Source organism: Oncorhynchus mykiss, chromosome 10 (assembly GCF_057628025.1).
Source record: "Oncorhynchus mykiss isolate SJ-2025 chromosome 10, ASM5762802v1, whole genome shotgun sequence".
In the NCBI taxonomy this organism is placed as follows: domain Eukaryota; kingdom Metazoa; phylum Chordata; class Actinopteri; order Salmoniformes; family Salmonidae; genus Oncorhynchus; species Oncorhynchus mykiss.
Window position 1 is genome coordinate 86,284,429 of NC_143031.1, and position 24,901 is coordinate 86,309,329.

At 45.1% G+C, this 24,901-nt stretch overlaps 1 protein-coding gene across 1 annotated transcript; it reads right to left on the reverse strand.

Moving 5' to 3' along the window:
- Nucleotides 1–3: 3 nt before the first annotated feature.
- Nucleotides 4–19,070, reverse strand: LOC149980670 (uncharacterized). Its single transcript, XM_090188686.1, has 8 exons — nucleotides 18,604–19,070; nucleotides 17,564–17,785; nucleotides 12,795–13,039; nucleotides 11,267–11,380; nucleotides 5,801–5,994; nucleotides 4,049–4,084; nucleotides 3,795–3,833; nucleotides 4–581 (listed from the first exon to the last, which is right to left on the reverse strand). Exons 1-3 carry the CDS (start codon nucleotides 18,689–18,691, stop codon nucleotides 12,828–12,830), a joined length of 522 nt encoding a protein of 173 aa, XP_090044812.1. The 5' UTR covers nucleotides 18,692–19,070; the 3' UTR covers nucleotides 4–581; nucleotides 3,795–3,833; nucleotides 4,049–4,084; nucleotides 5,801–5,994; nucleotides 11,267–11,380; nucleotides 12,795–12,827.
- Nucleotides 19,071–24,901: the final 5,831 nt, after the last annotated feature.

Here is a 24,901-nt window from a genome sequence, read left to right on the forward strand (position 1 = left end):
AGATGGAATCTGACAACGGAACCTTTAATCACAACATACCAACAACAACGAAGAATAAAAACACATTTTTTAAACCTTTTAACTGCTTCAGAGCCATGTCTTATATATATATACATACACACACACACACACACACACACACACACACACACACACACACACACACACACACACACACACACACACACACACACACACACACACACACACACACACACACACACACACACACACACACACACACACACACACACACACACACACACACACACACACACACACACAAAATGTTTTTCCATAAAAAAATCATATTTTCCCTAATCCTAAAATGTCCTCGTGAGGGGGGAGAAATGTCCTTCGGGAGTCTCAGTATCCAGGACCCAGGAGGGCAATGACCCCCCCCCCCCCCCATCAAGACAGCATTCAGGGACCATTCAGGGACACCATTCATTTGTTAAAAAAAAAAACTGTCAAGATGTTAAAAGGAAGTAATGTCTTGGTGTTCCTGTCTTCTGCTCTGTTCATCTAGAGCTCTTCGGGAGAAAGGGATGAGTGGAGAGGGTGGCCACGGTGGTGGAGCGCTGGAGGGAGAGACAGAGAGAGAGAGACACAGAGTGAGAGAGAGAGGGAGAGACAAAGAGACAGAGACACAGAGACAGCGAGAGAGAGAGACAGAGACACAGAGAGACAGAGAGACACAGAGAGAGACACAGAGAGACAGAGACACAGAGAGAGAGAGACACAGAGAGAGACAGAGAGCGAGACACAGAGAGAGACAGAGACACAGAGAGACACAGAGAGAGACAGAGAGCAAGAGAGACACAGAGAGAGACAGAGACACAGAGAGACACAGAGAGAGAGACAGAGAGCAAGAGAGACACAGAGAGAGACAGAGACACAGAGAGACACAGAGAGAGAGACAGAGACACAGAGAGAGACAGAGACACAGAGAGAGACACAGATAAAGAAAGAAAGAGAGAGAGATGTTAGTTGGTATTAATATATATATTGTAGGTATTTATATATATATATATTATAGGTATTAATATATATATTATAGGTATTTATATATATATTATAGGTATTTATATATATTATTAAAGGTATTTATATATATATTATAGGTATTAATATATTATTATAGGTATTAATATATATATCCTTTATAGGTATATATATATATACCTATGTATGTATATATTATTATAGGTGTTAATATATATATTACAGGGATTTGTATATATTCTATAGGTATTTATATATTATTATAGGTATTTATATATTATTATAGGTATTTATATATATTATTAAAGGTATTTATATATATATTAAAGGTATTTATATATATTATTAAAGGTATTTATATATATATTATAGGTATTAATATATATATATATCATTATAGGTATTTATATATTATTATAGGTGTTAATATATATATTACAGGGATTTATATATTATTATAGGTATTTATATATTATTATAGGTATTTATATATTATTATAGGTATTTATATATTATTATAGGTATTTATATATTATTATAGGTATTTATATATATATTATAGGTATTTATATATTATTATAGGTATTTATATATATTATTAAAGGTATTTATATATATATTAAAGGTATTTATATATATATTATAGGTATTTATATATATTATTAAAGGTATTTATATATATATTATAGGTATTAATATATATATATCATTATAGGTATTTATATATTATTATAGGTGTTAATATATATATTACAGGGATTTATATATTATTATAGGTATTTATATATTATTATAGGTATTTATATATTATTATAGGTATTTATATATATTATTAAAGGTATTTATATATATATTAAAGGTATTTATATATATATTATAGGTATTTATATATATTATTAAAGGTATTTATATATATATTATAGGTATTAATATATATATATATCATTATAGGTATTTATATATTATTATAGGTGTTAATATATATATTACAGGGATTTATATATTATTATAGGTATTTATATATTATTATAGGTATTTATATATTATTATAGGTATTTATATATATTATTAAAGGTATTTATATATATATTAAAGGTATTTATATATATATTAAAGGTATTTATATATATATTAAAGGTATTTATATATATTATTAAAGGTATTTATATATATATTAAAGGTATTTATATATATATTAAAGGTATTTATATATATTAAAGGTATTTATATATATATTATAGGTATTTATATTTATTATAGGTATTTATATATATATTATAGGTATTAATATATATATATCATTATAGGTATTTATATATTATTATAGGTATTTATATATATATTATAGGTATTTATATATATATTATAGGTATTTATATATTATTATAGGTATTTATATATTATTATAGGTATTTATATATTATTATAGGTATTTATATATTATTATAGGTATTTATATATATATTATAGGTATTTATATATATATTATAGGTATTTATATATATATTATAGGTATTTATATATTATTATAGGTATTTATATATTATTATAGGTATTTATATATTATTATAGGTATTTATATATATATTATAGGTATTTATATATATATTAAAGGTATTTATATATATATTATAGGTATTTATATATATATTATAGGTATTTATATATTATTATAGGTATTTATATATTATTATAGGTATTTATATATATATTAAAGGTATTTATATATATATTATAGGTATTTATATATATATTATAGGTATTTATATATATATTAAAGGTATTTATATATATATTATAGGTATTTATATATATATTATAGGTATTTATATATATATTATAGGTATTTATATATATATTTATAGGTATTTATATATATATTATAGGTATTTATATATATATTATAGGTATTTATATATATATTATAGGTATTTATATATATATTATAGGTATTTATATATATATTATAGGTATTTATATATATATTATAGGTATTTATATATATATTAAAGGTATTTATATATATATTATAGGTATTTATATATATATTATAGGTATTTATATATATATTATAGGTATTTATATATTATTATAGGTATTTATATATTATTATAGGTATTTATATATATATTAAAGGTATTTATATATATATTATAGGTATTTATATATATATATTAAAGGTATTTATATATATATTATAGGTATTTATATATATATTAAAGGTATTTATATATATATTATAGGTATTTATATATATTAAAGGTATTTATATATATATTATAGGTATTTATATATATATTAAAGGTATTTATATATATATTATAGGTATTTATATATATATTATAGGTATTTATATATATATTAAAGGTATTTATATATATATTATAGGTATTTATATATATATTATAGGTATTTATATATATATTATAGGTATTTATATATATATTAAAGGTATTTATATATATATTATAGGTATTTATATATTATTATAGGTATTTATATATATATTAAAGGTATTTATATATATATTAAAGGTATTTATATATATATTATAGGTATTTATATATATATTAAAGGTATTTATATATATATTATAGGTATTTATATATATATTAAAGGTATTTATATATATATTATAGGTATTTATATATATATTATAGGTATTTATATATATATTATAGGTATTTATATATTATTATAGGTATTTATATATTATTATAGGTGTTAATATATATATATATATATTATTACAGGTATTAATTAATGAACATTGTCTTTAGAACTCTCACCTGTGTCATTACCGTAGTAACCCTGACGAGGCTCGTCTTCTGAGAACACACACACGTAGCAAGGTCAGTGTGTGTGTTCCTGTGTGTGTGTTCCTGTGTGTGTGTGTGTGTTCCTGTGTGTGTGTGTGTGTGTTCCTGTGTGTGTGTGTGTGTGTGTTCCTGTGTGTGTGTTCCTGTGTGTTCCTGTGTGTGTGTGTGTGTGTGTGTGTGTGTGTGTGTGTGTGTGTGTGTGTGTGTGTGTGTGTGTTCCTTACCTGCAGTCTTCTCTTCATGAATAGGTGACAACAGGCCTGTTCATTGAAAACACAACATTACTACTCAACACACACACACACACACACACACACACACACACACAGTTGAGGAAGCTACTCTGAAAATATAGTTCACCAAGCTAACAATTACTGAACACTGGGATAAGTTAAATGTGTCATTCTTGTGAAATGTATATCTACATGCTACATGTACGTTTCACACTTCTCCTACTGAACGGAGAAGTGTCATGCCTTGTCTCTATCCCAGCTACTGAACGGAGAAGTGTCGTGCCTGTCTCTAGCCCCACTACTGAACAGACAAGTGTAGTGCCTGTCTCTAGCCCCACTACTGAACGGAGAAGTGTAGTGCCTGTCTCTAGACTCGCTACTGAACAGACAAGTGTAGTGCCTGTCTCTAGCCCCACTACTGAACGGAGAAGTGTAGTGCCTGTCTCTAGACTCGCTACTGAACAGACAAGTGTAGTGCCTGTCTCTAGCCCCACTACTGAACGGAGAAGTGTAGTGCCTGTCTCTATCCCAGCTACTGAACGGAGAAGTGTAGTGCCTGTCTCTAGCCCCACTACTGAACAGACAAGTGTAGTGCCTGTCTCTAGCCCCACTACTGAACGGAGAAGTGTAGTGCCTGTCTCTAGCCCCACTACTGAACAGACAAGTGTAGTGCCTGTCTCTAGCCCCACTACTGAACGGAGAAGTGTAGTGCCTGTCTCTAGCCCCACTACTGAACAGACAAGTGTAGTGCCTGTCTCACCCACTACTAAACGGAGAAGTGTAGTGCCTGTCTCTAGCCCCACTACTGAACAGACAACTGTAGTGCCTGTCTCTCACCCCACTACTGAACGGAGAAGTGTAGTGCCTGTCTCTAGCCCCACTACTGAACGGAGAAGTGTAGTGCCTGTCTGCTCACCCCACTACTGAACGGAGAAGTGTAGTGCCTGTCTCTAGCCCCACTACTCAACGGAGAAGTGTGCAGTGCCTGTCTCTAGCCCCACTAGTCCCTATATAGTGCAGTGACCATAGGGCTCTATTCCCTATATAGTGCAGTGACCATAGGGCTCTATTCCCTATATAGTGCAGTGACCATAGGGCTCTATTCCCTATATAGTGCAGTGACCATAAGGGCTCTATTCCCTATATAGTGCAGTGACCATAGGGCTCTATTCCCTATATAGTGCAGTGACCATAGGGTAGGATGCCATTTGGGATGCAGGCTATTCTGTGTTCTGCTGGAGAGAGAGAGATAGGGAGAGAGAGAGAGGGATAGGGAGAGGGAAGAGAGAGATAGGGAGAGAGAGAGAGGGATAGGGAGAGAAGGAGGAGAGAGGGATAGGGAGAGGGGGAGAGAGAGAGAGATAGGGAGAGAGAGAGGGATAGGGAGAGGGGGAGAGAGAGAGATGGGGGAGAGAGAGAGAGGGATAGGGAGAGGGGGAGAGAGAGAGATGGGGAGAGAGAGAGGGATAGGGAGGGAAGAAGGAGAGAGAGGGATAGGGAGAGGGGGAGAGAGAGAGATAGGGAGAGAGAGAGAGATAGGGAGAGAGAGAGAGGGAGAGAGAGAGAGAGGGAGAGGGGAGAGAGAGATCAGGGAGGGAGGAAGGGGGTAGGGGAGAGGGGGAGAGAGAGATAGGGAGGGGGGTGGGGAGAGGGGGAGAGAGAGAGATAGGGAGAGAGAGAGAGGGATAGGGAGAGAAGAGGAGAGAGAGGGATAGGGAGATAGGGGGAGAGAGAGAGAGGTACCTGAGGAGTGATGTAGTGAAACAGAGACATCAGGGAGGTCCGTGTTGAATCCTCTGGTCTGGAACCCACTGGGCTCCTCTGGGAGGGGGAGAGAGAGGTACCTGAGGAGTGATGTAGTGAAACAGAGACATCAGGGAGGTCCGTGTTGAATCCTCTGGTCCGGAACACACTGGCTGGATACACTCTGGGCTCCTCTGGGAGGGGAGAGAGAGGAGGGGGGGGGTGGGGAGGGGAGAGGGGAAGGCAGAGAAAGGGGGAAAGGAGGAGAGGGGGGGTAGGAGAGGGAGAAGGGAAAGGCAGAGGAGGGAGGAGAAAGGAGAAGAGGGAGGGGTCAGAGGGAGAGAGGGAGAGGGGAAGGCAGAGAAGGGAGGGGAGAGGAGAAGAGGGAGGGGTAGGAGAGGGAGAGGGGAAGGCAGAAAATGGGGGGAGAAAGGAGGAGTGGGAGGGGTAGGAGGAGGGAAAGGGGAAGGCAGAGAAGGGGGGGAAAGGAGGATAGGGGGGGTAGGAGAGGGAGAAGGGAAAGGCAGAGAAGGAGGGGAGGAGGGGGAGAGGGAGGGGTAGGAGAGAGAAAAGGGGGAGAAAGGAGAAGAGGGAGGGGTAGGAGAGAGAAAGGGGGAGAAAGGAGAAGAGGGAGGGGTAGCAGAGAGGAAGGGGAAGGCAGAGAAGGGGGAGAAAGGAGAAGAGGGAGGGGTAGGAGAGAGAAGGAAGGGGGAGAAAGGAGAAGAGGGAGGGGTAGCAGAGAGGAAGGGGAAGGCAGAGGGGGAGAAAGAGGGAAGAAGGGAGGGGTAGGAGAGGAAGGGGGAGAGAGGGGAAGAGGGAGGGGTAGGAGGGGGAAAAAGGGAGGGGGAGGGGGTAGGAGAGAGAGAGGGAGAAAGGAGAAGAGGGAGGGGTGGGAGGGAGAGAGGGGAAGAGGGAGGGGTAGGAGAGAGAAAGGGGAGAAAGGAGAAGAGGGAGGGGTAGGAGAGAGAAAAGGGAGAAAAGGGGAAGAGGGAGGGGTAGGAGAGAGAGAGGGGAGAAAGGAGAAGAGGGAGGGGTAGGAGAGAGAGGGGAGAAAGGAGAAGAGGGAGGGGTAGGAGAGTAGGGAGAAAGGAGAAGAGGGAGGGGTAGGAGAGAGAGAGGGGAGAAAGGAGAAGAGGGAGGGGTAGGAGAGAGAGAGGGGAGAAAGGAGAAGAGGGAGGGGTAGGAGAGAGAGAGGGGAGAAAGGAGAAGAGGGAGGGGTAGGAGAGAGAGAGGGGAGAAAGGAGAAGAGGGAGGGGTAGGAGAGAGAGAGGGGAGAAAGGAGAAGAGGGAGGGGTAGGAGAGAGAAAGGGGGAGAAAGGAGAAGAGGGAGGGGTAGGAGAGAGAAAGGGGAGAAAGGAGAAGAGGGAGGGGTAGGAGAGAGAGAGGGGAGAAAGGAGAAGAGGGAGGGGTAGGAGAGAGAAAGGGGGAGAAAGGAGAAGAGGTAGAAAGGAGAAGAGGGAGGGGTAGGAGAGAGAAAGGGGGAGAAAGGAGAAGAGGGAGGGGTAGCAGAGAGGAAGGGGAAGGCAGAGAAGGGGGAGAAAGGAGAAGAGGGAGGGGTAGGAGAGAGAAAGGGGGAGAAAGGAGAAGAGGGAGGGGTAGGAGAGAGAGGGGAGAAAGGAGAAGAGGGAGGGGTAGGAGAGAGAGAGGGAGAAAGGAGAAGAGGGAGGGGTAGGAGAGAGAGAGGGGAGAAAGGAGAAGAGGGAGGGGTAGGAGAGAGAAAGGGGAGAAAGGAGAAGAGGGAGGGGTAGGAGAGAGAAAGGGGAGAAAGGAGAAGAGGGAGGGGTAGGAGAGAGAGAGGGGAGAAAGGAGAAGAGGGAGGGGTAGGAGAGAGAGAGGGGAGAAAGGAGAAGAGGGAGGGGTAGGAGAGAGAGAGGGGAGAAAGGAGAAGAGGGAGGGGTAGGAGAGAGAAAGGGGAGAAAGGAGAAGAGGGAGGGGTAGGAAAGAGAAAGGGGAGAAAGGAGAAGAGGGAGGGGTAGGAGAGAGAGAGGGGAGAAAGGAGAAGAGGGAGGGGTAGGAGAGAGAGAGGGGAGAAAGGAGAAGAGGGAGGGGTAGGAGAGAGAGAGGGGAGAAAGGAGAAGAGGGAGGGGTAGGAGAGAGAGAGGGGAGAAAGGAGAAGAGGGAGGGGTAGGAGAGAGAGAGGGGAGAAAGGAGAAGAGGGAGGGGTAGGAGAGAGAAAGGGGGAGAAGGAGAAGAGGGAGGGGTAGGAGAGAGAAAGGGGAGAAAGGAGAAGAGGGAGGGGTAGGAGAGAGAGAGGGGAGAAAGGAGAAGAGGGAGGGGTAGGAGAGAGAAAGGGGGAGAAAGGAGAAGAGGTAGGGGTAGGAGAGAGAGAGGGGAGAAAGGAGAAGAGGGAGGGGTAGGAGAGAGAAAGGGGGAGAAAGGAGAAGAGGGAGGGGTAGGAGAGAGAAAGGGGAGAAAGGAGAAGAGGGAGAGGCAAATAATTTAATTTCAACCCATGTACATAAAAACTTTTTAATTTGTTTAAGATGTGTGTCTGTGTGTCTGTGTGTCCCCACAAGGTTAGTTATACAAGACTGTGTGTTTAGGGTAAGTGTGTCCCCACAAGGTTAGTTATACAAGACTGTGTGTTTAGGGTAAGTGTGTCCCCACAAGGTTAGTTATACAAGACTGTGTGTTTAGGGTAAGTGTGTCCCCACAAGGTTAGTTATACAAGACTGTGTGTTTAGGGTAAGTGTGTCCCCACAAGGTTAGTTATACAAGACTGTGTGTTTAGGGTAAGTGTGTCCCCACAAGGTTAGTTATACAAGACTGTGTGTTTAGGGTAAGTGTGTCCCCACAAGGTTAGTTATACAAGACTGTGTGTTTAGGGTAAGTGTATCCCCACAAGGTTAGTTATACAAGACTGTGTGTTTAGGGTAAGTGTGTCCCCACAAGGTTAGTTATACAAGACTGTGTGTTTAGGGTAAGTGTGTCCCCACAAGGTTAGTTATACAAGACTGTGTGTTTAGGGTAAGTGTGTCCCCGCAAGGTTAGTTATACAAGACTGTGTGTTTAGGGTAAGTGTGTCCCCACAAGGTTAGTTATACAAGACTGTGTGTTTAGGGTAAGTGTGTCCCCGCAAGGTTAGTTATACAAGACTGTGTGTTTAGGGTAAGTGTGTCCCCACAAGGTTAGTTATACAAGACTGTGTGTTTAGGGTAAGTGTGTCCCCACAAGGTTAGTTATACAAGACTGTGTGTTTAGGGTAAGTGTGTCCCCACAAGGTTAGTTATACAAGACTGTGTGTTTAGGGTAAGTGTGTCCCCACAAGGTTAGTTATACAAGACTGTGTGTTTAGGGTAAGTGTGTCCCCACAAGGTTAGTTATACAAGACTGTGTGTTTAGGGTAAGTGTGTCCCCACAAGGTTAGTTATACAAGACTGTGTGTTTAGGGTAAGTGTGTCCCCACAAGGTTAGTTATACAAGACTGTGTGTTTAGGGTAAGTGTGTCCCCACAAGGTTAGTTATACAAGACTGTGTGTTTAGGGTAAGTGTATCCCCACAAGGTTAGTTATACAAGACTGTGTGTTTAGGGTAAGTGTGTCCCCACAAGGTTAGTTATACAAGACTGTGTGTTTAGGGTAAGTGTGTCCCCACAAGGTTAGTTATACAAGACTGTGTGTTTAGGGTAAGTGTGTCCCCGCAAGGTTAGTTATACAAGACTGTGTGTTTAGGGTAAGTGTGTCCCCACAAGGTTAGTTATACAAGACTGTGTGTTTAGGGTAAGTGTGTCCCCACAAGGTTAGTTATACAAGACTGTGTGTTTAGGGTAAGTGTGTCCCCACAAGGTTAGTTATACAAGACTGTGTGTTTAGGGTAAGTGTGTCCCCACAAGGTTAGTTATACAAGACTGTGTGTTTAGGGTAAGTGTGTCCCCACAAGGTTAGTTATACAAGACTGTGTGTTTAGGGTAAGTGTGTCCCCACAAGGTTAGTTATACAAGACTGTGTGTTTAGGGTAAGTGTCTCCCCACAAGGTTAGTTATACAAGACTGTGTGTGTGTGTCTGTGTGTCCCCACAAGGTTAGTTATACAAGACTGTGTGTGTGTGTCTGTGTGTCCCCACAAGGTTAGTTATACAAGACTGTGTGTGTGTGTCTGTGTGTCCCCACAAGGTTAGTTATACAAGACTGTGTGTGTGTGTCTGTGTGTCCCCACAAGGTTAGTTATACAAGACTGTGTGTTTAGGGTAAGTGTCTCCCCACAAGGTTAGTTATACAAGACTGTGTCTGTGTGTCTGTGTGTCCCCACAAGGTTAGTTATACAAGACTGTGTGTGTGTGTCTGTGTGTCCCCACAAGGTTAGTTATACAAGACTGTGTGTGTGTGTCTGTGTGTCCCCACAAGGTTAGTTATACAAGACTGTGTCTGTGTGTCTGTGTGTCCCCACAAGGTTAGTTATACAAGACTGTGTGTGTGTGTCTGTGTGTCCCCACAAGGTTAGTTATACAAGACTGTGTGTGTGTGTCTGTGTGTCCCCACAAGGTTAGTTATACAAGACTGTGTCTGTGTGTCCCCACAAGGTTAGTTATACAAGACTGTGTCTGTGTGTGTGTCTGTGTGTCCCCACAAGGTTAGTTAAACAAGACTGTGTCTGTGTGTCTGTGTGTCCCCACAAGGTTAGTTATACAAGACTGTGTCTGTGTGTGTGTCTGTGTGTCCCCACAAGGTTAGTTAAACAAGACTGTGTGTGTATGTCTGTGTGTCCCCACAAGGTTAGTTATACAAGACTGTGTCTGTGTGTGTGTCTGTGTGTCCCCACAAGGTTAGTTATACAAGACTGTGTGTGTATCTGTGTGCGTGTGTGTCCCCACAAGGTTAGTTATACGAGACTGTGTGTGTGTGTGTGTGTGTCCACAAGGTTAGTTATACGAGACGGTGTGTGTGTGTGTGTGTCCTCACAAGGTTAGTTATACGAGACGGTGTGTGTGTGTGTGTGTCCCCACAAGGTTAGTTATACGAGACTGTGTGTGTCTGTGTGTCTGTGTGTCCCCACAAGGTTAGTTATACAAGACTGTGTCTGTGTGTGTGTCTGTGTGTCCCCACAAGGTTAGTTAAACAAGACTGTGTGTGTATGTCTGTGTGTCCCCACAAGGTTAGTTATACAAGACTGTGTGTGTATCTGTGTGCGTGTGTGTCCCCACAAGGTTAGTTATACGAGACTGTGTGTGTGTGTGTGTGTGTGTGTGTGTCCACAAGGTTAGTTATACGAGACGGTGTGTGTGTGTGTGTGTCCCCACAAGGTTAGTTATACGAGACTGTGTGTGTGTGTGTGTCTGTGTGTCCCCACAAGGTTAGTTATACAAGACTGTGTCTGTGTGTGTGTCTGTGTGTCCCCACAAGGTTAGTTATACGAGACGGTGTGTGTGTGTGTGTGTCCCCACAAGGTTAGTTATACGAGACTGTGTGTGTGTGTGTGTCTGTGTGTCCCCACAAGGTTAGTTATACAAGACTGTGTGTGTGTGACTCACTTCGACAGCAGCGAGTCCTCCAGTAGATCAGACCCAGGACCGTGGTGAGGACGGTCAACATGACCACAACCACCAGGACCAACCACGCCACCCTGAAGACACACAACCACTCACCTAGAGAGAGCGGGGAGAGGGAGGGGGAGGAGAGAGAGGGGAGGAGAGAGAGGGGGAAAGGAGGAGAGAGAGAGGGAAAGGAGGAGAGAGAGGGGGAGAGAGAGAGACAGACAGAGAGAGAGAGGAGAGAGAGGGGGAGGAGAGAGAGAGAGAGAGAGGGGGAGGAGGGGGAGGAGAGAGAGAGAGAGACAGAGAGAGGGTTAGGGTTATATTGGAAAAAATTAACAAAAAAAACTGTGCAAACTAGAATTTTATTTGGCCCTAAACAGAGAGTACACAGCGGCAGAATACCTGACCACTGTGACTGACCCTAAACAGAGAGTACACAGCGGCAGAATACCTGACCACTGTGACTGACCCTAAACAGAGAGTACACAGCGGCAGAATACCTGACCACTGTGACTGACCCTAAACAGAGAGTACACAGTGGCAGAATACCTGACCACTGTGACTGACCCTAAACAGAGAGTACACAGTGGCAGAATACCTGACCACTGTGACTGACCCTAAACAGAGAGTACACAGCGGCAGAATATCTGACCACTGTGACTGACCCAAACTTAAGGAAAGCTTTGACTATGTACAGACTATGTGAGCATAGCCTTGCTATTGAGAAAGGCCGCCGTAGACAGACATGGCTCTCAAGAGAAGACAGGCTATGTGCTCACTGCCCACAAAATGAGGTGGAAACTGAGCTGCACTTCCTAACCTCCTGCCCAATGTATGACCATATTAGAGAGACATATTTCCCTCAGATTACACAGATACACAAAGAATTCGAAAACCAATCCAATTTTGATAAACTATAATATCTACTGGGTGAAATTCCACAGTGTGCCATCACAGCAGCAAGATTTGTGACCTGATGCCACGAGAAAAGGGCAACCAGTGAAGAACAAACACCATTGTAAATACAACCTACACTATCGTTCAAAAGTTTGGGGTCACTTAGAAATGTCCTTGTTTTTGAAAGAAAAACACTGTCCATTAAAATAACATCAAATTGATCAGAAATACAGTGTAGACATTGTTAATGTTGTAAATTACTATTGTAGCTGGAAACGGCTGGTTTGTTATGGAATATCTACATAGGCGTACAGAGACCCATTATCAGCAACTATCACTCCCGTGTTCCAATGGCACGTTGTGTTAGCTAATCCAAGTTTATAATTTTAAAAAGGCTAATTGATCATTAGAAAACCATTTTGCATTTCTGTTAGCACAGCTGAAAACTAATGTTTTGATTTAAAGAAGCAATAAAACTGGCCTTCTTTAGACTAGTTGAGTATCTGGAGCATCAGCATTTTGTGGGTTCGATGACAGACTCAAAATGGCCAGAAACAAAATAACTTTCTTCTGTGTATCATTATGCTCCACCTACCAACTGAGCCACATGGGATCAAACTCTACTCACTTCTAGGTGGCCGTGTCCAGGGCAGGTCAGACTTTACAGCTGTCTCATTGGTTCCTTGGGTGTGGAGATGAAGGAGACACTGGCTGTGATTGGTTGGTATGGAAAGAGGCGGGGTTCGAAAACAGCAGTAGATGAATCCTTGTCCTTCTTCCTCCCCCTCTTTCTTCTCCTCTTCTCCTCTGTCAGGAAGCCGTACAAAGTCGCGTTCCCTCCTTCAGACAACACTGATAGCGACACCCTCCTTCCTGGAGAGATGGAGGGGAGGAGAGGTGAAAGGAGGAGGAGGGAAGGCAAGGAGAGAGGAGAGAAGAGAGGGGGAAAGGAGGAGGGGAGACGAGGAGAGAAGAGAGGAGGAAAGGAGGAAGAGGGGAGACAAGGAGAGAAGAGAAGGAGGAGGAGGGGAGGGAAGAAGAGAAGAGGAGGGGAGGCAAGGAGAGAAGAGGAGAGAGGAGGAGGGGAGGCAAGAAGAGAAGAGGAGGAAATGAGGAGGAGGGGAGGCAAGGAGAGAAGAGAGAAGAGGAGGAAGAGGGGAGGCAAGAAAGAGAAGAGGAGAGAGGAGGAGGGGAGGCAAGAAGAGAAGAGGAGGAAATGAGGAGGAGGGGAGGCAAGGAGAGAAGAGAGAAGAGGAGGAAGAGGGGAGGCAAGAAAGAGAAGAGGAGAGAGGAGGAGGGGAGGCAAGAAGAGAAGAGGAGGAAATGAGGAGGAGGGGAGGCAAGGAGAGAAGAGAGAAGAGGAGGAAGAGGGGAGGCGAGAAGAGGAGGAAATGAGGAGGAGGGGAGGCAAGGAGAGAAGAGAGAAGAGGAGGAAGAGGGGAGGCAAGAAGAGAAGAGGAGGAAATGAGGAGGAGGGGAGGCAAGGAGAGAAGAGAGAAGAGGAGGAAGAGGGGAGGCAAGGAGAGAAGAGGAGAGAGGAGGAGGGGAGGCAAGGAGAGAAGAGGAGGAAGAGGGGAGGCAAGGAGAGAAGAGGAGGAAATGAGGAGGGGAGGCAAGAAGATAAGAGGAGGAAATGAGGAGGAGGGGAGGCAAGGAGAGAAGAGAGAAGAGGAGGAAGAGGGGAGGCGAGAAGAGGAGGGGGAAAGGAAAGGTGAAGAGTAAAATCCAACGTTTTCAGTCAATAAAAACGTTTCCATTCACAGTTTTTAAGAAGTAATGTCATAACCACAACAGATGTGATGGAAACAGGAAGTGGGATCTTTAACTGTTTGACACGGTGGGGTCTTTAACTGTTTGACACGGTGGGATCTTTAACTGTTTGACACGGTGGGATCTTTAACTGTTTGACACGGTGGGGTCTTTAACTGTTTGACACGGTGGGGTCTTTAACTGTTTGACACGGTGGGATCTTTAACTGTTTGACACGGTGGGGTCTTTAACTGTTTGACACGGTGGGGTCTTTAACTGGTCGGCTGTTTGACACGGTGGGGTCTTTAACTGTTTGACACGGTGGGGTCTTTAACTGTTTGACACGGTGGGATCTTTAACTGTTTGACACGGTGGGATCTTTAACTGTTTGACACGGTGGGGTCTTTAACTGGTCGACTGTTTGACACGGGGGGATCTTTAACTGTTTGACACGGTGGGGTCATTAACTGGTCGGCTGTTTGACACGGTGGGGTCTTTAACTGTTTGACACGGTGGGGTCTTTAACTGTTTGACACGGTGGGATCTTTAACTGTTTGACACGGTGGGATCTTTAACTGGTTGACACGGTGGGGTCTTTAACTGTTTGACATGGTGGGATCTTTAACTGTTTGACACGGTGGGGTCTTTAACTGTTTGACACGGTGGGGTCTTTAACTGTTTGACACGGTGGGGTCTTTAACTGTTTGACACGGTGGGGTCTTTAACTGTTTGACACGGTGGGATCTTTAACTGTTTGACACGGTGGGATCTTTAACTGGTCGGCTGTTTGACACGGTGGGATCTTTAACTGGTTGACACGGTGGGGTCTTTAACTGTTTGACATGGTGGGATCTTTAACTGTTTGACACAGTGGGGTCTTTAACTGGTCGGCTGTTTGACACGGTGGGATCTTTAACTGGTTGACACGGTGGGGTCTTTAACTGTTTGACATGGTGGGATCTTTAACTGTTTGACACGGTGGGATCTTTAACTGGTCGGCTGTTTGACACGGTGGGATCTTTAACTGGTTGACACGGTGGGGTTTTTAACTGTTTGACATGGTGGGATCTTTAACTGTTTGACACGGTGGGGTCTTTAACTGTTTGACACGGTGGGGTCTTTAACTGTTTGACACGGTGGGGTCTTTAACTGTTTGACACGGTGGGATCTTTAACTGTTTGACACGGTGGGGTCTTTAACTGTTTGACACGGTGGGGTCTTTAACTGTTTGACACGGTGGGATCTTTAACTGTTTGACACGGTGGAGTCTTTAACTGTTTGACACGGTGGGGTCTTTAACTGGTCGGCTGTTTGACACGGTGGGGTCTTTAACTGGTCGGCTGTTTGACACGGTGGGGTCTTTAACTGTTTGACACGGTGGGGTCTTTAACTGTTTGACACGGTGGGATCTTTAACTGGTCGGCTGTTTGACACGGTGGGATCTTTAACTGGTCGGCTGTTTGACACGGTGGGATCTTTAACTGTTTGACACGGTGGGATCTTTAACTGTTTGACACGGTGGGATCTTTAACTGGTCGGCTGTTTGACACGGTGGGATCTTTAACTGTTTGACACGATGGGATCTTTAACTGGTCGGCTGTTTGACACGGTGGGATCTTTAACTGGTCGGCTGTTTGACACGGTGGGATCTTTAACTGTTTGACACAGTGGGATCTTTAACTGTTTGACACGGTGGGGTCTTTAACTGGTCGGCTGTTTGACACGGTGGGATCTTTAACTGTTTGACACGATGGGATCTTTAACTGGTCGGCTGTTTGACACGGTGGGATCTTTAACTGTTTGACACGGTGGGGTCTTTAACTGTTTGACACGGTGGGATCTTTAACTGGTTGACACGGTGGGATCTTTAACTGGTTGACACGGTGGGATCTTTAACTGGTCGGCTGTTTGACACGGTGGGATCTTTAACTGTTTGACACGGTGGGGTCTTTAACTGTTTGACACGGTGGGGTCTTTAACTGTTTGACACGGTGGGATCTTTAACTGTTTGACACGGTGGGATCTTTAACTGTTTGACACGGTGGGGTCTTTAACTGTTTGACACGGTGGGGTCTTTAACTGGTCGGCTGTTTGACACGGTGGGATCTTTAACTGTTTGACACGATGGGATCTTTAACTGGTCGGCTGTTTGACACGGTGGGATCTTTAACTGGTCGGCTGTTTGACACGGTGGGGTCTTTAACTGTTTGACACGGTGGGGTCTTTAACTGTTTGACACGGTGGGGTCTTTAACTGTTTGACACGGTGGGGTCTTTAACTGTTTGACACGGTGGGGTCTTTAACTGTTTGACACGGTGGGGTCTTTAACTGTTTGACACGGTGGGATCTTTAACTGTTTGACACGGTGGGGTCTTTAACTGTTTGACACGGTGGGATCTTTAACTGGTTGACACGGTGGGATCTTTAACTGGTCGGCTGTTTGACACGGTGGGGACTTTAACTGGTCGGCTGTTTGACACGGTGGGGTCTTTAACTGGTCGGCTGTTTGACACGGTGGGATCTTTAACTGTTTGACACGGTGGGGTCTTTAACTGGTCGGCTGTTTGACACGGGGGGATCTTTAACTGTTTGACACGGTGGGATCTTTAACTGGTCGGCTGTTTGACACGGTGGGGTCTTTAACTGTTTGACACGGTGGGATCTTTAACTGTTTGACACGGTGGGGTCTTTAACTGTTTGACACGGTGGGATCTTTAACTGGTCGGCTGTTTGACACGGTGGGGTCTTTAACTGTTTGACACGGTGGGGTCTTTAACTGTTTGACACGGTGGGGTCTTTAACTGTTTGACATGGTGGGATCTTTAACTGGTCGGCTGTTTGACACGGTGGGATCTATAACTGGTCGGCTGTTTGACACGGTGGGATCTTTAACTGTTTGACACGGTGGGATCTTTAACTGTTTGACATGGTGGGGTCTTTAACTGGTCGGTTGTTTGACACGGTGGGATCTTTAACTGTTTGACACGGTGGGGTCTTTAACTGTTTGACACGGTGGGGTCTTTAACTGTTTGACACGGTGGGATCTTTAACTGTTTGACACGGTGGGATCTTTAACTGTTTGACACGGTGGGATCTTTAACTGGTCGGCTGTTTGACACGGTGGGGTCTTTAACTGTTTGACACGGTGGGATCTTTAACTGTTTGACACGGTGGGGTCTTTAACTGTTTGACACGGTGGGATCTTTAACTGTTTGACACGGTGGGGTCTTTAACTGTTTGACACGGTGGGGTCTTTAACTGTTTGACACGGTGGGATCTTTAACCAGGTGTCAAGACCACAGCACATTTGGTTATTTAACACAGCAGTTTTTGTTGTGACCAAACATTATTGTTGAAAATGCGATGGAAACACATTGACCTTTCAGATTGTTATTCGGTACATGAAACCCCCCCGCCCCCCCCCCCCAAAAAAATGTGTTTCTACGTGTCCTACATCATCACTCAGTTTTGTTTATCCTCAAAATGTCCCGTTTGGTGGAAATGCCTCTTCTCTTCATACTGATCTTTAAATATTGCCAATTTGATGGAAACAGAGCTACTATTTAATATCAACTGTTAATCAATCGATGTACGATCAACGAATGGTCCGTCTAAACTGTCGATCGTCCAACTGAAGTCCCCGCCCACCTGACAGCGAGGCGTTGCCACGGAGAGCGGGCGGGTCCGTCTCCGTGTCACACAGCAACCAGCTCACTCCAGAACCTCCCGTCCTCCCGGTGTTACAGACGGGCTTCTCCTCGACGCTCCGGTTGGAGTTCTGTCCCGCAGGGGTCAGCCCGGGGTCGCACTGCGTTGGCACTTCCTGGTCCCCGCAGGGGTCAAAGGTCACACAGTGGAAGTTTACCCTCGCTGCAGCAGAGAGAGAGAGGTGACGTTTCAAGTATCTGTTTGTGTCATATTTCCTGTGTCAGTGATCTCGGTTACGATAAAGGGTGTATGTTTCACAACCCCGTCTTTCTCACACACACACACACACACACACACATAAACACACACTTTCTGTCACAAACGTGTGTGTCTGTCTGTTAATCTGTCAGATTATTTTGAGGGCACACAGTGTATTGTGAAATCTGTGAATGTATTGTAATGTTTTAAAATTGTATAAACTGTCTTTATTTTTGCTGGACCCCAGGAAGAGTAGCTGCTGTTTTATGCAACAGCTAATGGGGATCCATAATAAACCCCAGGAAGAGTAGCTGCTGTTTTATGCAACAGCTAATGGGGATCCATAATAAACCCCAGGAAGAGTAGCTGCTGTTTTGGCAGGAACTAATGGGGATCCATAATAAACCCCAGGAAGAGTAGCTGCTGTTTTGGCAGGAACTAATGGGGATCCATAATAAACCCCAGGAAGAGTAGCTGCTGTTTTGGCAACAGCTAATGGGGATCCATAATAAACCCCAGGAAGAGTAGCTGCTGTTTTATGCAACAGCTAATGGGGATCCATAATAAACCCCAGGAAGAGTAGCTGCTGTTTTGGCAGGAACTAATGGGGATCCATAATAAACCCCAGGAAGAGTAGCTGCTGTTTTGGCAGGAACTAATGGGGATCCATAATAAACCCCAGGAAGAGTGGCTGCTGTTTTGGCAACAGCTAATGGGGATCCATAATAAACCCCAGGAAGAGTAGTTGCTGTTTGATCCATAATAAATACGAAAATAAATACCTCTGTGTGAAGTGAAGAACTCTGGGAGACAGATGATGAAGGCGAGGAGGATGAGGATGAAGAGTTTGATGAGTGCTTCTCTCGTCATGGTAACGCATGACACACGGTCAGACAGACAGACACGTGTAGTATTCTGTCTCTCTCTCTGTCTGTTCCTCGACGAGACAGACAGTTCAGTAGTATACTCTGTCTGTCTCTCTCTCTCTGTCTGTCCCCCTCTCCGTCTCTGTCTGTCTCGCTCTGTCTTTCTGTCTCTTTGTCTCTCTGTCTGTCTCTCTGTCTGTCTGTCTCTCTGGCTGTCTTTCTCTTTGTCTGTCTCTCTCTCTGTCTGTCTGTCTGTCTCTCTCTCTCTCTCGCTGTCTGTCTCCCTCCTCTCTCTGTCTCGCCTCGTCTATGAACAGAGAAACCAGAGAACGTTACACACTGTGGCTCACTACTCCACTTCCTCTGTCACTTCCTGAAACTGTCTTAGAGAGAGAGAGAAGTGGAAAGAGAGAAGAGCGACAGAGATACAGAGAGTGGGAGAAAGACAGATCAGGGTGTGATCTGAGTGGGCATTCTATGTTTCATGTCTTGTTTGTCTATTTCTATGTTCAGCCTGATATGGTTCTCAGTCAGAGGCAGGTGTTCGTCATTGTCTCTGATTGGGAACCATATTTAGGTAGCCTGGGGTTCACTGTGTGTTTGTGGGTGATTGTTCCTGTCTATGTGTTTTCACCAGATAGGCTGTTTAGGTTTTCGTTACGTTTATTGTTTTTGTACTGATTCGTGTTTAACGTTTGTTCATTAAAACATGGATCGCAATCTACACGCTGCATTTTGGTCCGACTCTCCTTCTCACGAAGAAAACCGTTACAGAATCACCCACCACCAACGGACCAAGCAGCGTGTCAACAGGCAGGAGCAGCGCGAGGAGAAGCGCAATAAGGATTTCTGGACATGGGAGGAAATCCTCGACGGGAGAGGACCCTGGGCTAAACCAGGGGAGTGTAGCCGCACTAAGGTGCAGCGGGAGAAGAAACAACAGGAACAGCCCAAAGAGGAGTACAGTATGGAGTATACTACTTGGGAGGAGATTGACAGGTGGGCGGCCGACCCAGGGAGAGTGCCGGAGCCCGCCTGGGATTCGCTGGAGCAGTGCGAGGAAGGTTACCGAAGAATGGAGGCGGTGAAAGCAGAGAGGCGCTGGTATGAGAAGGCAGCACGGCGACGCGGATGGAAGCCTGAGAGGCAGCCCCAAAAATTTCTTGGGGGGGGGCTAACAGGGAGTATGGCTATGCCAGGTAGGAGACCTGGGCAGACTCCCTGTGCTTACCGGGGGGCTAGAGAGACCGGACAGGCACCGTGTTATGCAGTGGTGCGCACGGTGTCTCCAGTGCGGGTGCATAGCCCGGTGCGGTATATTCCAGCTCCGCGTGTCTGCCGGGCTAGATTGAGCGTCGAGCCTAATGCCATGAAGCCGGCTCTACGCAGCTGGTCCCCAGTGCGTCTCCTTGGGCCGGTTTACATGGCACCAGCCTTGCGCTCGGTGTCTCCGGTTTGCCTGCATAGTCCAGTGCGGGCTATTCCACCTCGCCGCACTGGCAGGGCGACCGTGAGTATTCAACCAGGTAAGGTTGGGCAGGCTCGGTGCTCAAGAGCTCCAGTGCGCCTGCACGGTCCGGTTTTTCCAGTACCACCTCCACACCCCAGCCCTCCGGTAGCAGCTCCCCGCACCAGGCTTCCTGTGCGTGTCCTCGGCCCAGTACCACCAGTGCCAGCACCACGCATCAGGCCTACAGTGCGCCTCGCCTTTCCAGCGCTGCCAGAGCCTCCCTTCTCTTCAGCGCTGTCGGAGTCTCCCGCCTGTTTAGCGCTGTTAGAGCCTGCCTTCTCTACAGCGCTGCCGGAGTCTCCCGCCTGTTCAGAACTGCCAGTTAGCATAGAGCTGCCAGTTAGCATAGAGCTGCCAGTTAGCATAGAGCTGCCAGTTAGCATAGAGCTGCCAGTTAGCATAGAGCTGCCAGTTAGCTTAGAGCTGCCAGTTAGCAAGGAGCTGCCAGTCTGCAAGGAGCTGCCAGTCTGCAAGGAGCTGCCAGTCTGCATAGAGCTGCCAGTCTGCATGGAGCTGCCAGTCTGCAAGGAGCCGCCAGAGCTGCCAGTCTGCAGGATGCCGCCAAAGCTGCCAGTCTGCAAGGAGCCGCCAGAGCTGCCAGTCTGCAAGGAGCCGCCAGAGCTGCCAGTTAGCATGGAGCAGCCAGGGCCGCCAGTCAGCATGGAGCAGCCAGGGCCGCCAGTCAGCATGGAGCAGCCAGGGCCGCCAGTCAGCATGGAGCAGCCAGGGCCGCCAGTCAGCATGGAGCAGCCAGTCAGCATGGAGCAGCCAGTCAGCATGGAGCAGCCAGAGCAGCCAGTCAGCATGGAGCAGCCAGAGCTGCCAGTCAGCATGGAGCAGCCAGTCAGCATGGAGCAGCCAGAGCTGCCAGTCAGCATGGAGCAGCCAGTCAGCATGGAGCAGCCAGAGCTACCAGTCATCATGGAGCAGCCAGAGCAGTCTGCCAGCATGGAGCAGCCAGAGCTGTCAGTCAGCATGGAGCAGCCAGAGCAGCCAGTCTGTGTCGACCAGTCTCTTCCAGATCTGCCAGTCGTCCAGACTCTTCCAGATCTGCCAGTCGTCCAGACTCTTCCAGATCTGCCAGTCGACCAGACTCTTCCAGATCTGCCAGTCGACCAGACTCTTCCAGATCTGCCAGTCGTCCAGACTCTTCCAGATCTGCCCGTCGTCCAGACTCTTCCAGATCTGCCCGTCGTCCAGACTCTTCCAGATCTGCCAGTCGTCCAGACTCTTCCAGATCTGCCAGTCGTCCAGACTCTTCCAGATCTGCCAGTCGTCCAGACTCTTCCAGATCTGCCAGTCGTCCAGACTCTTCCAGATCTGCCAGTCGACCAGACTCTTCCAGATCTGCCAGTCGACCAGACTCTTCCAAATCTGCCAGTCGGCCAGATTCTCCAAGATCTGCCAGTCGGCCAGATTCTCCCAGATCTGCCAGTCGGCCAGATTCTCCCAGATCTGCCAGTCGGCCAGATTCTCCCAGATCTGCCAGTCGTCCAGATTCTCCCAGATCCGCCAGTCAGCCAGGATCTTCCGGATCCGCCAGTCAGCCAGGATCTTCCAGAACCGCCAGCCAGCCAGGATCTGCCGGATCTAACCACCTGCCTGAGCTTCTTCTCAGTGCTGAGCTTCTTCTCAGTGCTGAGCTTCCTCTCAGGGCTGAGCTACCCATCTGTCCCGAGTTACCTCTGTCCCGAGCTGTCCCTCTGTCCCATGTTATCATTGTGGTGGGTAACCTATTTAGGGACGTTTAGGAGGGGGATTAAAACTGTCATGGAGTGGGGTCCACGTCCAGCGCCAGAGCCGCCACCGCGGACAGATGCCCACCCAGACCCTCCCCTATAGGTTCAGGTTTTGCGGCCGGAGTCCGCACCTTGGGGGGGGGGTACTGTCACGCCCTGACCATAGTTTACTTTGTATTTTCTATGTTTTGATTGGTCAGGGTGTGATCTGAGTGGGCATTCTATGTTTCATGTCTTGTTTGTCTATTTCTATGTTCAGCCTGATATGGTTCTCAGTCAGAGGCAGGTGTTCGTCATTGTCTCTGATTGGGAACCATATTTAGGTAGCCTGGGGTTCACTGTGTGTTTGTGGGTGATTGTTCCTGTCTATGTGTTTTCACCAGATAGGCTGTTTAGGTTTTCGTTACGTTTATTGTTTTTGTACTGATTCGTGTTTAACGTTTGTTCATTAAAACATGGATCGCAATCTACACGCTGCATTTTGGTCCGACTCTCCTTCTCACGAAGAAAACCGTTACAGAGAGTTGGAGATAGAAAGAGAGAAAGATGATTATTGTGAATTGCTTGTCTCCTGAGGGACTCTGGGTAATGGGGTTTGTTTAGTAAGAATGTTCTGTGTTCTAGAACACTAGGTTAAGTAATTGCAAATGCTCTAGGCTGACAACTGTGTATGTCAAATAAAATGTATTTGTTCCCGAATACAACAGGTGTAGTAGACCTGACAGGGAAATGCTGAATACAACAGGTGTAGTAGACCTTACAGTGAAATGCTGAATACAACAGGTGTAGTAGACCTGACAGTGAAATGCTGAATACAACAGGTGTAGTAGACCTGACAGTGAAATGCTGAATACAACAGGTGTAGTAGACCTCACAGTGAAATGCTGAATACAACAGGTGTAGTAGACCTTACAGTGAAATGCTGAATACAACAGGTGTAGTAGACCTCACAGTGAAATGCTGAATACAACAGGTGTAGTAGACCTTACAGTGAAATGCTGAATACAACAGGTGTAGTAGACCTCACAGTGAAATGCTGAATACAACAGGTGTAGTAGACCTGACAGTGAAATGCTGAATACAACAGGTGTAGTAGACCTCACAGTGAAATGCTGAATACAACAGGTGTAGTAGAACCTCACAGTGAAATGCTGAATACAACAGGTGTAGTAGACCTCACAGTGAAATGCTGAATACAACAGGTGTAGTAGACCTCACAGTGAAATGCTGAATACAACAGGTGTAGTAGACCTCACAGTGAAATGCTGAATACAACAGGTGTAGTAGACCTTACAGTGAAATGCTGAATACAACAGGTGTAGTAGACCTTACAGTGAAATGCTGAATACAACAGGTGTAGTAGACCTTACAGTGAAATGCTGAATACAACAGGTGTAGTAGACCTCACAGTGAAATGCTGAATACAACAGGTGTAGTAGACCTTACAGTGAAATGCTGAATACAACAGGTGTAGTAGACCTCACAGTGAAATGCTGAATACAACAGGTGTAGTAGACCTTACAGTGAAATGCTGAATACAACAGGTGTAGTAGACCTTACAGTGAAATGCTGAATACAACAGGTGTAGTAGACCTTACAGTGAAATGCTGAATACAACAGGTGTAGTAGACCTCACAGTGAAATGCTGAATACAACAGGTGTAGTAGACCTCACAGTGAAATGCTGAATACAACAGGTGTAGTAGACCTTACAGTGAAATGCTGAATACAACAGGTGTAGTAGACCTCACAGTGAAATGCTGAATACAACAGGTGTAGTAGACCTCACAGTGAAATGCTGAATACAACAGGTGTAGTAGACCTTACAGTGAAATGCTGAATACAACAGGTGTAGTAGACCTCACAGTGAAATGCTGAATACAACAGGTGTAGTAGACCTCACAGTGAAATGCTGAATACAACAGGTGTAGTAGACCTCACAGTGAAATGCTGAATACAACAGGTGTAGTAGACCTCACAGTGAAATGCTGAATACAACAGGTGTAGTAGAACCTCACAGGGAAATGCTGAATACAACAGGTGTAGTAGACCTCACAGTGAAATGCTGAATACAACAGGTGTAGTAGACCTCACAGTGAAATGCTGAATACAACAGGTGTAGTAGACCTCACAGTGAAATGCTGAATACAACGGGTGTAGTAGACCTCACAGTGAAATGCTGAATACAACAGGTGTAGTAGACCTCACAGTTAAATGCTGAATACAACAGGTGTAGTAGACCTCACAGTGAAATGCTGAATACAACAGGTGTAGTAGACCTCATAGTGAAATGCTGAATACAACAGGTGTAGTAGACCTCACAGTGATATGCTGAATGTAGAGTCAATGTGGAGGCTATATACAGGGGGTACCGGTACAGAGTCAATGTGGAGGCTATATACAGGGGGTACCGGTACAGAGTCAATGTGGAGGCTATATACAGGGGGTACCGGTACAGAGTCAATGTGGAGGCTATATCGGGTACAGAGTCAATGTGCAGAGGCCCCGGTTAGTTGAGGTAATATGTACATGTAGGTAGAGTTATTAAAGTGACTATGCATAGATAACAACAACAAGAGAGTAGCAGCAGCATTGAAGAGGGGTAGTGGGGGTCAAGGCAAATAGTCTGGGTAGCCATTTGATTAGCTGTTCAGGAGTCTTATGGCTCGGGGGTAGAAGCTGTTTAGAAGCCTCTTGGACCTAGACTTGGCGCTCCGGTACCGCTTGCCATGTGGTAGCAGAGAGAAAAGTCTATGACTGGGGCGGCTGGAATCTTTGACAATTTTTAGGACCTTCCTCCGACACCGCCTGGTATAAGGTCCTGGACTGCAGGAAGCCCTGGTGATGTACTGGGCCGTAAGCACTACCCTCTGTAGGGCCTTCCTCTGACACCGCCTGGTATAGAGGTCCTGGACTGCAGGAAGCCCTGGTGATGTACTGGGCCGTAAGCACTACCCTCTGTAGGG